This window comes from Aptenodytes forsteri, unplaced genomic scaffold, assembly GCF_000699145.1.
Source record: "Aptenodytes forsteri isolate BGI_AS27 unplaced genomic scaffold, ASM69914v1 Scaffold282, whole genome shotgun sequence".
In the NCBI taxonomy this organism is placed as follows: Eukaryota; Metazoa; Chordata; class Aves; order Sphenisciformes; family Spheniscidae; genus Aptenodytes; species Aptenodytes forsteri.
The window spans coordinates 4,058,367-4,072,841 of NW_008794089.1; the positions used below are offsets into that span (position 1 = coordinate 4,058,367).

Here is a 14,475-nt window from a genome sequence, read left to right on the forward strand (position 1 = left end):
AGCAGCAGCGGATAATAGTCAGTGGACTGTACGAGGCTTGGTAGCCTCTCGATGACATCCCTGATGCGAGCCCCCAGTAAGCAGCACACCTCTCTAGAGAGTGCGTCCAGTCGGCAAACGGGTGCCTCCGTACCTCTCAGAAGAGAGTCGCCTACTACTATCACCCGTCACCTTTTCTTAGTGGCACTGGTTGTTATACGGGGGGCAGATCGGGCTGCATTACTCAGCTCCAGTGCTTCTCCTGGTGTGACAGGACTTTGTCTTCGGCCTGCGGAGCGGTGAAGCAGTTCTGCAAGAGCACCTCATTTGAGATATTTGATTATTTTATGGGATTCTCAGAAGCCCAGGTCCTAAGCGATTTGCTTTGTGAAATATGAGCAACTCTGAGTCAACCCTTCATTTATTAAGCTAAAGCAACTTCTTTCAACAGAGGATGGGCAAGGTGCATCATCAGAGAATTAACTTGTATCGGGGATGCTGGAGTCTCCATTTCAGACTCTTTGGCATAATCGTGCTGTTAACTTTAAAACAAATTCCAAGAGCTGCACCTATATACAGTAACACCGCAGCTGAGAGAGACAGCTACAAGCACCAGCGGGACACTTTTTATGGGTGATTTATTTCAAGCTTGGTTCCTAATCTGAAGGGACCCTTCCCTTTTTCTTTAAGGAGAGCCCAGGGATTTTAACCTCCTAAATCAGGCACCTGAGTTGGATGATAAAAGTTAAAAAGGAATGAGTGGAATTTAGCTGTAAGCTTCCTATTCTGAAAGGTATGATCTTTGTGTCATCATAAGAAGGATCTATCCATTAATTATTCACTGGTCTTTGTTATCATCTTATTAATCTAAAACTGCATTTTAAAAGAATAAAATAGCAATACACAGGTTCTTCACTTGTTGCACCTTACACAGCCTTCATAAGCAGGTTAATTTGACCCTTAATATAAGCAACATGTTGAAAAAAAATAAAAATCAGCAACTATTTTGCACAGAGAAATTGCCTCAGCTGCTTTTGGGTAAAGGGCAAAGACAGTACAGAGAGAGAACTTCCCCTTCACTTGCTTCCTTGTGCATTATATACAGCATTATATACTGCAACATGCTAAAAATTAAAAAAGTAAATTGCTTGTACGTTGAGCTGAAAAAAAAACCTGCTTAAAATTCCTTATCCATCCCCAGGCAGAGCTCCATGCACTCCAGCTGGTCATTGACATAGAAGGCGACACCCCCTCCCCGTCTCCCCTAATACCCCACAGAGTTCTATGGCGGGGCAGCATTTTATTACTTTACTTTTTTCCTTGAAGCTTTCTATAGAAGAGAACAGGCTGTTTTCAAATCAAGATCCCAATGTCCTCAGCAAATGCTTTCAACATTTTAGACCTGGCTATGTCTGCAGTAGCAAGCAGTGCAGCACAATAGGAATGGATCTGCAGAGCAGAACAGTTCATGCTGAGACCTGAAAGTCCATGCAATGTCATTTACACACTTGAGACTGGAGCTTGTTAATTTGGACTTAGTTTCATCTGAGGGAAATACAGTCCTCAGGCATCGAGACTGATATTAATACAAAGCAAGGTCCACTGTGTGGGACAATTGTGAGATTTGCTTTATACACACACTCCAGCAACAAACTAAAAACTAAATGTAGTTTACATGTAAACCTCTACCTCCACCTCTATAGGTTTCTGATTCATGCACAAAACTGCCTTCTGCTGTGCAGAGCTCACTGCTTTTGTTTATGGTTGCAGAACTGGTCTAAAGCAAGGTTAAGTCCAGCCTCGAGGTGTCACTAATAGGGTCTCAACCACAGCATGAACAGTCATTCAAAGAAAATCAGTCTTCAGATATAGCGCTGTTTGCTTCTGGCAGTGGAGTATTCCAAGTTTAAAGGATAAATGATTCAATGTAGTTTGAGTTTAATGAAAAATAGATCATGAAGAAAGAATAATTGATTGATCATTTGTATTTGCTAGATTATGTCCACATTTAGTATTTTTTTTCTGGTGAGGAGCGGTGGGTTTGCTTTTTTACAGTCCATGCCTCTGTGACAGAGGCAGAGGTTCAGCTAAATCCTTGTAAAAAGTGCTATATTGTGTTTAGAAGAAAAGTGTAATGTTTCTACTATTTATTACGAGGCATACGTACAATGAGGATAAAATGATAAAAAGGATTTTTGTATAATAGGATTAAGACATGAAAAGGGCTGCTATGTGAATTTCCGTTCAGAAAATCTTGTGCCTAGAGCTTTGTATATCTTCTAAACAGGAGCATAATGAAAGTGTTACAGGTGCTGATTTAAAAGTATTGCCAAATGAACAACAAAGCTATTTGAATGTACCACAAGTAAGGTGATAAAGCTTGATCACCTCTTCCCCCCACATTTGCTTCAAGCTCTCAGTCATGCATTGATGACTGCTAGAAAATGTGCATTGAAAGACTTGTTTGGATGTCTGAGACATATTTAGGCCCCAATTTGGCAGAGTACTTAAAGATGTGCATGGCTTTTATACCCTTGAGTGATCTCCTACTAAAACATGTTTTTAAATATTCTTGTTGATTCAGAGCCATCGCTAGGAAGCTTGTCTTGGGGATTTCAATATCAAAACAAAGTTACATTTGATTTTTGCTGTTGGTCAGAAAATGTCAATTTACCTTTAGTCACATGGAGGTTTTTTCTGCTTTTTGTATCTGCTTTTTCTTACCAACATAACCCTCCCCACCAAGTTCTATTTTGTCTGTAATTAAGTATTCTGTTTAAACCAACGTGAAAGAGTTCAAGTTGGGCACCTGTGAGAAAATCTAGGGAAATAAGAATTAATCTATGCTCCTTTTCACTGAATACTTCAGTGTTATGAAATTAAAAGTTACAGATTCACTTTCCTTCCCTGTCTGGAATATCTAGTTATTTTATTTTTTATGTATTATTTATCTGGCATGAATGTGCAAACAATAGGAACTATCTCTATCATGCTTTTGTAGGTATCTGAACTTGTTTAGTCCAAAGATAAGAAAAAGCAAAGTAGGTTACCTGCTGTATTGTTTTCACAGTTTAGCCATCTAAATCATAAATATACAATAAATCTAATAAGTAATTGTAGTGATACAGAAGGGCTTCAAATTCAGAAAGGCCTCCCCCAAAAAAGCTAAAGAAATATATCTAATATGGATAAATGTGACAGAGTAATAGTCATGAAACAAGTCCCTTTAAGTTTCATAAGATGAAAAGGAAATTTCTGGTTAGCTCACTTAAATCAAAATATTAAGATGCTGAGCATATAAAAATAACAATAATTCAGTGCAGAATGGTATCTGGCAGGTGACTATAAAAACTATAAAATGAAGTTAAAGCTCTATGAGTATAATGCTGTTTCTAAGATGTTTTATTTCTTATAATTTACAAGAACAAAGAAGAAAAAGGAAATATAAACCCTTTTCTAAAAAAAAATCTGGAGGTTTCTTATATGAAATGTGTATGCTTGATAAAGAGTAGTTAAATTACCAGTTTCGGTAATGATTATTGAAATTATTTAAAATCTAAGAATAGATCAGATTTTGCGTTATCATGTTTGTGGTTTGAGGTAGAGAAAGTAAGTTGATCGTGTTCTGTGTACTCTTAAAGATGCAGATTACTGTTTTCAAGTCTAAAAGATTATGATACATTATCTGGATATGGGCTACAATGCTGTATAGTAATTATAATGTTGTCAGTTAAAAACCACATAAAGCTAGATGCTGATCTGGAAAGAGTTTTGAGGAAGGTAGGAACAGTTATGCTAAGTAACTGATGTGCGGCCATAGTCTATTTCTTAGTAAAGATTAATCCTGGAGCCATTCATTGAGATGATTACCACTGAGCAGGTACAAAATCCTGTACAATTCCAGGGCACCAGATTGGATTATTAGAGCCAACGTTTTCTGACTTGACATGGACTGGAATAGAGGAAGAGGGCAGTGGAAAAAGGTGCATTTGTTCCTTAATAACAGCATCCTTTCTGCAAGCTGAAACACATACAGAGATTCCAATTTCCAGGTGCATATATTTTCATATCTAAGGCACAATAACACTACATTTTTTTTCCCTGAGAATAAAGAATGTGAGAAGAAGAGCAGTGAGAGGAGAGGAAAAAGCCTGTGCTTGAAAAGCTAAAATTGTTTCAGCAGCTGCATGAGATTCTACAAGTGTCTAAGCTTAGAATTTGCAAAACATTCTTTTTTCTGTCATTCAAGTGCAAACAGTCTTTCATCTGGTTTTATTAGTTTTCAGTAAAAGACAGAACAAAAAAAATCACTAGTTTGATGATTATTTGCCAGGCTTATGGTCCATTTTATTGAAATGACCAGTAGTCAAACCTCTTATAAGAAAACATTTGAATGTTATAAAGAGTCTGCAGCACTGTAGTTGTATTTGCTGTATTTTCAGTTTACTTCACAACAGTATTAACTATGGAAATAGGAAAATTACCTACTTTTTTGTTTGTTTGTTTGTTTGTTTTAAATACATCCTATGTATACAAGGCTAGGTTTGTTTTAAATATTTGTTTGTTTGTTTGTTTGTTTTAAATACATCCTATGTATACAAGGCTAGAGATGTATTTAAAGCTAAATGTTCATCTTTTTCTTCTGGCATTAACTTGCAGAGAAAACTCGGTATAAATAAAGTATCACCAATGGGCAAAATTTTGGCATATTTCCAACTACTTACCTTAAAAAAGAACCCTAAGCTTAAACATGAGGATGAAATTTGTCATAACTGTTTTGTTTTTGTTGGAGAACGGGGTTTTCCATCATTAAAATCCCTTCAAGGACTGCATTTGCCACTGTCTTAGCTTACTGATCATCTGGATAGCTGAAAAATGAATAAAACTAAAAATGAAAAAGACTTTTCTGAATCATAAATCCTAAAACAGATTACATAGTTAGATAGCTTATTCCATAAACTATCAAAAATATTACTATAGGAAGAGCTGTGGTTTTGTTTTTTCAGTTTAAAAATACAATTAGCTAAACACAGAAAAGCATGGCTCTTGTAATTACATCCTGTTGATTTTTTTTTTCTGATTGAATATTAATGGCATATATTGCTGTATATTTGAACACAGCTGAATGTTTCAAACAAAATATTGTTGGCTTGTTTTCTTACAGTCAGAAATATTGATGCAAAGTTGGACTGAATTAGTGAGGGATTAGGCAGGAATAGCAACTACACCACCATCCTCAGATGAAACCTGGTGCTGGCTGACTAAAATGAAAGCAGTTATAAACAAACCTCTCCCTCTGCCTTCAGCCTCAGACAGGGTGGGTCTTGCCATCTGCAGAGAAACTTTTACTGGACTTCTGGATTCCTGGATTACAGGGAACCCACAGAGTCATTGCTGAATACCCGGGAAGGTCTCCTTGTTTCCAGCACCTCTGAGGCTTGTTCATGTGTCTGCTCCCTGTTCTGCTCTGGAGACTCCCCATTCTGTATATTGAGGGTTTCATCTTCCAATAAGAATTTGCAAGAAATTATAATAGGAACCAAAGGCCAGTATGCAGCCGCATAGCCTTACATTGCTTCAGTGCTTCATGGAGTGCTAATGATACTATTCTTCCCCTGTTTTATTCTTAAACATTTTAACTGAATTTTGGGTTACATTCATATATGAAAATTACAATGAAGTTCTGTTCTTAGGTAGCAGGTGTTAAGGTGTTGACTTCAGAAGAATTTTGTCCATATTGTTGTGGTTTAACCTCAGCCGGCAACTAAGCACCACCCAGCCGCCCGCTCACTCCCCCCCAGTGGGATGGGGGAGAGAATTGGAAGGGGAAAAGTGAGAAAACTCGTGGGTTGAGATAAAGTCAGTTTAATAGGTAAAGCAAAAGCCGCGCACACAAGCAAAGCAAAACAAGGAATTCATTTACTGCTTCCCATGGGCAGGCAGGTGTTCAGCCATCTCCAGGAAAGCAGGGCTCCATCACGCGCAACGGTTACTTGGGAAGACAAACGTCATCACTCTGAACGTCCCCCCCTTCCTTCTTCTTCCCCCAGCTTTATATACTGAGCATGACGTCACATGGTGTGGAATATCCCTTTGGCCAGTTGGGGTCAGCTGTCCTGGCTGTGCCCCCTCCCAGCTTCTTGTGCACCTGCAGCCCTCCCAGTCAGCAGAGCATGGGAAGCTGAAAAGTCCTTGACTAGTGTAAGCACTACCTAGCAACAACTAAAACATTGGTGCGTTATCAACTTTGTTCTCATCCTAAATCCAAAACACAGCACTGTACCAGCTACTAGGAAGGAAATTAACTCTATCCCTGCCGAAACCAGGACACGTGTATCAGCAGACTGTATAATCTAGCACTCATTAATAGGCACTGCATGGGTCAGTACTTTTTATAGGAAGATTTGGTCTCACAAGATTAACTGTAGAAGAATTTGAGATTTTTGCTACTACAGTTTTCTTCAAGGCATAACTGGACCAGATGTTATCTTTCTAAGTTCTCCATTATGCATTAAACTTTTGTACTTTTTTGGTATTCGTTAATCTAGTCCTTCTTCCATGTCTGTAATAAGCAAAACATCTGTTCCTTCTTGTTCAATCAAAGTGCTTACCTCAAGAGTCCTGCTTTTAAAATAATGTCATTTAAATAGAAATCCTAGATAGGGAGAATGCATTCATTAACATATTTAATTTGCATATGAAACCAGCTTTTCCAGAACTCGGCAGGGAATTTGTGGTGGCAGCAGTATGCGTTTCATTTTTTTCCTCAACTTGTATAGCAGAAAGTTACAGTAAGAAAAAAAGAATGCAAATAAATATATGTATCAGCTCAGATGAGAGAGATGAACCTGCAATGAGAAATCATTGTTGTGCATTTGGGATGTTGTCCACTCTAAACTTTCCAGCTGAAAATTCTTTTAATAGAAAGAGCCATATTCTACTCTTAAGTCTCGGATTGCAGAAAGATCTCAGTTAAGCTTGACTTTTTTTAAGTCCAAGCAGAAAGAATTCCTCAATATATGTGAGGCACGTAATAAAATAAAACAATAAAAATAGGTCATGCAGCTGTACAAACTTATCCCCTGTGGGAGAATATGCCATGTATCCCAGTAACAATTTAAGTCCCTGGAACAGAGCATTATCACATTAAGAAAGGAGGGTTGACACTACTGCCTCTAAAACGCATGTAAATAAAAAGCAGATAAAAACAGTGGCAGAGGTAAAAGGTGCTCTTAGTTACACCACTGGGGAGCACAATTTTGTAAAGACCATAGTGAGTACTTGCTGCGTGCTAGTGAGCAATCCTCATTAGCAGCATTCATAGGTGAACGCCATGGAAAAATGTAGCAGTAAAAAGTTTTCTAAGCAAACGTAAAATTGAACTTGAATTTTTGTGGCAACTTTGAGCCAGAACAGTTGGACTGTTACTGTCATACTGTAAAGCTGCATAAGGATGGTTAATACATGTAGCTAAGAAGACAGGTCGTGATCATTTTGTAGTCAATACAGTGAAGAGTTCATAAAGCAGAAACAGTGTGATCTTTCAGGAACTGACAGAAACGATGCCAACTTGTAGGGGTAAATATTTTTAATACAGGCAAAATACCAGTGCTGCTCCAATCATGCCTCTAGCAAGCAGCTTACAGACAGCAATGTGTCCCCTTAGTATATTTTGCTAAACACTGCACACACAGAAGGAATGCATGGAATTAGATTTTGCTGGAAACCTGCAGCTCTCCTCATGCTCTGATTTGTATTCGGTCTGCTCAGCAGATCCATCTGCTCCGCTGATCCACCTTTCCTCTGCCTGCTTCTTGCCTTGAGTCATTGCAATGGTCAGTTTTTCAGTGCGGTGCTAGTGAGCTTGGGGTGTTTTCCCTTCACTGCACCCTGGGAGAGCATACCACAGATACTAGCTAGAAGTAACCGTGCACTTCTTAGACTAGCATATTGTGCACCATTTTCACTTGTTAATTCAGCAAATAGCATCACCTGTTTTTGTGCTTTATGAAAGAATGTTTTGGGACTTTCCAAGATGTGCAGAAATCCATGTTGAGTTGGACAAATAGTTTCCCCCTCCCCCCAAAAAAAACGTGTGGAGGGATTCCAATTCACAAATTGGTTGTGATGGAAATGATGGCTTTTTTTTTTTTTCTTCAGCATTTAGGCTATTTGTTCAGGGAGAAGCTGAACTGAGTTAATTTCTCCCTTTTTTTTACATCTCACGTTTCCTAAAAGAGGATGCTGAAATCTCTTATAAAGATTAGTGAGGGAGTTAAGCATGCAACAGTAAATAGCTACAGAGTCTGGTGTACGAGATTGTCTCTAGCCTGCATACACGGTTCCAGGCCCTGTTCTAGTGTTATTTAAAATATGTCATACAAGAACAACATGGGTATTGCGAGACTGATTTATATAGTGTGTACAGAGCAGACTAAAGTATGCAGTCAAAAAATACAGATTAAAATAACTGAAGTATTTTGCATCTCCCGTGATATTCAATTTCAAACACTTTTCTCATTAGTACCATCAGTTCATTGTTTTATGAAAGAATATCTTCAAGAGGTGAGGATGGCAAACTGAGGCTTACTATAAGAAATACAGTGAACTTCCAATTTCATGGCATAATCATCTGTCTTTAGCTCCATCAATTGTGGTGGGTTGACCTTGGCCAGGGGGCAGACACCCACCTGACCACTCTCTTACTCCCGCCTCTCAACAGGACAAGGGGAGACAGTAAGATTGAGAAGCTCGTGGAGCGAGATGAAGACAGGGAGGTCACGTACCAATTATGGTTGCAAGCAAAATAGACTTGACTTGGGGGAAATTAATTTAATTTCTTGTCAATTAAAATAGATTTAGGTAGTAAGAAACAAAGACAATCATTAAAACAACATCTTTCCTCCTCCCTCTCCCAAGCTCAACTCCAATTCCTCACTCCCAACTCCTCTACCTCCCACTCCCGAGCAGCACAGGGGGGATGCAGGGGTACGGTCAGGACACAGCGGCTCCTCTCTGCCGCTCCCGCCCTCTCACGCTGCCCCAGCGTGGGCTCTCCACAGGCCGCAGCTCCCTCCGGATATATCCACCTGCTCCGACGGGGCTCTCCAGGGGCTGCTTGAGCCCCTCCTGCCCTCCTCCCGCTCTCCCCTCGGGGCTCACAGGGCTGTTTCTCACTCTTTTCCCCTCAACCCTCGCTGCCGGGCAGTGTTCTGCCCTTTCTTAGCTGCGCTTTCCCCGAGGCACCCGCCCGTGGCCGAGGGGCCCAGCTGTGCCCTGTGGTGGGGCTGCTGGAGCCGGCTGAGACCGGCACGGGGCAGGCCCGGCCTGGCCTCTCCTCACAGAGATCGCAGAGGCAGCAGACACCCGCCGGCATCTGGGCACCTGCACCAGGTAAAGTTTTCTGTGTCTGTTTATATCTCCTTCTGTTTAAATTGGCTAGGAGGTTTTGTCGATTTGGTGAATGATCTCAAAAAAATGTATCAAAGCACGAACAGCAGTGGCCTTGAAAGGTACTACCATGAAAGCTTTAAGAGAGAGACATCTGCCATATAAATACATCAGACGCCACTGCAAATTCAGTTCAGGAGCAAGAGAAAACCAGTGACATTTCGGATGCTCGTGGGAGGTGGACATGTTTGGAAGAACCCTCTGGAGATGCAATATCATTTCCCTAGATGCAGTTTGTCAAGGTGCAAAAGCTTATCTTTTGATATAATACAAATAGTGGTGCAAGGTAGACTTACGCCTTTCTTGCCTAATGTCCTGTTGTTTCTTGGTTTCTGCAATATCCCCCTTTCCAGAGAGTGCTTTAGACGTACCTCCCTCTGGACTCACTGACGAACAGCTCATGCCACCATTTTCATCCCTCGTGTTTTAATAACCAAGTTTTAATTTTGTCCAGAGGTCTCTAATTGTTGTTACTCAGTTCAAGGCAATACTGAATAAAAAAATTAAATACATTTTTTAATGTTAGGTCATCTCAAGCTGGAAACTTGGGATTTTAAATATGTTCTGATAAACTTCAGTTGTAGTAATACATGCTGTAACAATTTTGGTTTGGAACCCTATAAAAAGGTGTATCTTCTTTTTCTTTCTGAGTTTATTATCAGTAGAAAATAATTTTATCTGGGTTGTAATTTATCTGTGTTTTTCTGTTTGTTCTTTGTCAAATGTAAAGAAAATTAAAAAAGAGCTTACAAACATAAAGAAAACTGTTCTCATGTTTAGTGTATTAGGTCTTTCATCTACTCTTAAACTGGATTGAACAAGCGTTGGTAGAAACATTTTCTACTGATACATTTTTTTAAGAGGCTTCTGCCACTTTTATTCACACTAATGAATATTCCAAGAATATTCCAAGGTATACTCCATGTTATTTCAGGACTTGATCTTGTATCTTAAACAAACATGTGGAAGCAGTGGGAAAAAAAAATACTCATTAAATGTTTAGGTATATCTGTTTGCCATGAATATTATTCCTTGTTCATAGAAGATAACATTATTTTTGGATATTTTGAAAGTTTATCTTCCATTATACTTCTGCTGATATTGTGCATCCCGCTTAATTTTAGAAACAGCTTAGCATTGTGTTGTGGTTTATTTTGGCAAATGACATTTTGCTAAGGTGACTTCACACCTTTATCTAGGTGGAGAAAACGTCACTTGTAAGAGGTGCTATAATTTGGAATTTGCTTTTACTAGAGTGTTTGCTACTTAACTTGCTGACCCAACATAATCTGCTTGCCCGGTAATGACCAGAACAAACTAGTACTCTTTCGCAGTTCTTCAATGGCAGCTTGACATGCCAGGCAAAATGGCTTCCTGCCAGCTGCTGGAGACAATGTAAGAAGTATATAAATTCTGATTTTTTAAAAGATCAGAATGAATGAGCTGATACCTCTGCTTCACTGCTGTCAGTATTGGGAAGATGGTGCTCCCCTAAGATTGCAGTTTTTGGCAGACATTTGCTGGTTTTGCAGTGCCTCTGTGATAATGTCTTCATCTTCTGTGACTAGCCCCACATCCCAATGACAGGATTAGCTGTGAATTCACCTTCCACGTGAGCCTTTCCCACTCCTATTTTTTCTTTCCCTTTTCTTGGAAATACCTAGCTTTTGATAAAGGCAGCAATCATGAGCATAATATGCCCTTTGGGCTTGTTACTCACCATAGTTAAATGGATTAATCAATATCTTTTCCTTTTGAACTTGATCATAGGAACAATTAAGAGATATTCTTTATTAGTAAAATGTAGAATATGGCCTTTTGATGGGAAAGGTGAGTGATAACATCTGTAGTTTATACAGTTATACCCGACAGCACAGACACTTTGGTAGTTCCAAGACTTGTATTTATGATATAATGTTATTTTTTTGGTAATAGTTACTTTAATAACAATGCCTTGTTATCACACTAAAATTATTTCATTTCTGCAATAGCCTTCATTAAACCTTACATAATGAGCCTGGGAGAGAGTCACACGAAACACTTAAAGATAATGAATATTGGACTAAGTAGAATGTTGCAATGTTTTTTGTTCTTCATAGGCTCTGGTCTCAATGACGGGCAGTGGCATGAAGTACGATTCCTAGCTAAGGAAAATTTTGCTGTCCTCACCATTGATGGCGATGAAGCTTCAGCTGTTCGAACAAACAGCCCTCTACAAGTTAAGACTGGAGAGAAATATTTCTTTGGAGGTAAAAAAATATCAAAACAAATATCTGCTTAAAGTGCTGTTGTCTTGTAATCTACATAATAGGTGAAATGAAGCTCAGGTTGTAATTCATTCATGTAGATCTTAATATGGCTAAAATGGCTAGGTGCTGCTCATCAAAAAGTAAGGTACTAAACTTAGTTTCACTTTTAAGAATCTTTTTACACCTCCTTGCAAAAGAAACCCTGAGAAGTTATGTTCAAGAGTCAATCTAACTTGGAATGATATCTCAGATCTTTGAACATTTTAGAGACCATTCTCTGAAAGGGGAACCTTCCATTAGTAGTTTAATTAAATGGCACTTAGAAGAGGGATAAGCTGATCTTTTCAAGTTTGGAATCCTGAAGACAAAAAAATATAATTGTTCAGGACTTAACCTTTTGCTGATTTCTTTAACAGCTGTCATGATTGTGGGTAATAAAGAAGCTCTCATAAATTGAAGCCTTAGATTGTTCAGTATTTCTGTCTATTGACAGTCCATATACTAAAAAGAGTTCTTGCAAATTGTAGCTTGAATGTTTATTCCTCTTGCTCTTGTATGTTAGCATTTATGAAAATCAAAAAGGCCATCAAAACTCTTGGATTTTTTAAATATATTTTTAAATTTCTATATTAAAAAGCCTATTTAGTATGCCAAAAATATGTTTGATACGCTACTGTCTTATAGGGGAAGGTCATTAAGGGTTTTTTAACTCAAGCGTAAGTATTATATTTCATACTGCCAGCCAGTTTTTTTTTAAAACATCCAATTTAGCAATGACCTGCAGTCTTTGTTCAAGCAGAATTCTCAGCAAGCTCAAATGCTAAGATCAAAAAAGAGTTGTAAGTTGTACTTTTGAAGTGTCCCACACATGTGAGGTTGCACATGAAACTGTCAGGCAGAGAACACAAATTTTAAAAGTAGAATTTATCAGTGTTGAAAACTGATTTTTTTTTAAACTTACAAGGTGCATATCTAATCAAAATAAAATATAAATGTGATATTATAAATACTCATAAATTTTCCCAAGTGATAGAAAAGTTAAGTTAGTGGGAAGTACCCTAAGTAGAAAGGGAAAAAATCCTTTCAAGGTTATTCTCATTTCATTATCTCCTATCAGTGGAATCATTAAAAATACATATGGAAATTAGTCTTTAAATAATGTTACAAAACTAATACATAGTTAATTAAAAATAGATTCTAATCCTGCAGATACTGATGACACACACTTCCAGGAAATGTTGTGGCAATGATGATAACACGTTCTAAGACAAATGTTACCAAATAAAAGTTGATTTGTCACAAGAGTTAAACTTCCTGTTGCTGCAACATCCGTCTTTTCCAATATCTTTAATTCAGCTAATATCCTGAATAGTTTTTTTAGTATATTGCCTCAAATAAGAGTTCTAGCATAGCCAGTTGCCACATGCTAAAGCCTGAAAATTATTTTGTTGTCAAAACATACTACATTCAATTTGTCAGAACAGTCTGAGACATTCTCATTAAATGAAGTTATTAAGCACACATAGGAGAAAATGAAAAGAAATGCCATACATAATACATCCAGTGTTAAATTCTGTTAATTTTCATAGGTAAAATTCCCAGACCATTATTACATTTCTGGAGAGAGATTGATTGATTTCTTCTGAAATGTCTTTTACCTCTGACTCTTTGGTTGTGAGGGATAGATTGTCTAGTTTCTCCAGGTAGTTTTTATACACTTTCCCAGTCAAAATACAGGTTGATTTGTTGTCATTTCAGCTGGATTCTGAAATCTGCTTGACTTCTAATTGTTGACCTGTACTTTATAATTCCAGCATCCTTCCATAAAAAAAGTGTGCATGTAGATATTGTTCTAGTGGGATATGAAAGTCAATCACGAATTCCCTGAAGTGTCATTCCCACATCTGTTCACCCAAATACATGGTCCCTTTGCATAAGCTATGGGTTTTTTTGTTTTTCCTTATTATCTTTTATAATCTGAAAGGTCTTCCAAAGGTATATCAAAAGAATAGCGGTGTCCTAACCTTCATATCTGATTTTCTTTCGAAATAAGAAATCTGCATTTGCAACATTGTACTTTTGCATTTTAACTGTTTCAAGCTGTGGATCTGAGGAAGCTTTATTTCTGGCTTGGATCTGAGGAACTAATTTATTTTAGTATGCTCCCACATGAATATTGCTATATATATATGTTAGTTATTTTGCTATATACATCTGTTAATAAGAGATTACTTGCAACTTGAAGCCAGTGTTTTGGATGCGTACTAGAAACCTAATCTTTATATTCACAATCTGCATCTTATGAGGCAAAGGTATTTTTATTCTATTCCCTCTATATGTATGTGTTCCTCCTTATTTTTCTTTATAAGCATTCCAAGTTATGGCTGTTAATAAATAATATTTGCAAGAAGAGGATGTAGAGGTTAGTAAAGTGGGGAACTTCAAACATTTGCACCACTTGGTAATTGTCATCAAAGAAGATGTTTTCATTAGTTTCATTAGGAGTGAGTTCAGATAAAAAAGTGTCAAATACTTTTTTTCTGCAAATATGCATACTTGGTTAGGAAAGGGACAACTGCTTCTTGAATTCAAAGGGTAGTATGTTTTGTTGCAAACTGCTAGATGGCTAGCAGAAAGAATTATCAATTCTTTGGTGATGATACATTTTAAATGTGAAAAGGAATCCAGTAGATTTCTTTGCTAGAGATCTTAAATGATCAGTTTTAAAGATAGTAATATTATGATATTCATCCCATCCCACTGCTATATTTATCTTACAAAACACTGAGAAAGCTCA

General features: G+C 37.8%; 1 protein-coding gene across 1 annotated transcript in view; it reads left to right on the forward strand.

Moving 5' to 3' along the window:
- The window catches only part of CNTNAP2 (contactin associated protein-like 2), a 972,464-nt gene that overhangs the window by 402,646 nt on the left and 555,343 nt on the right, over positions 1–14,475 (forward strand). The window contains exon 9 of the mRNA XM_019470872.1: positions 11,529–11,678. Within this exon, the coding sequence (XP_019326417.1) occupies positions 11,529–11,678 (150 nt within the window). The remainder of the gene's footprint in view (positions 1–11,528; positions 11,679–14,475) is intronic.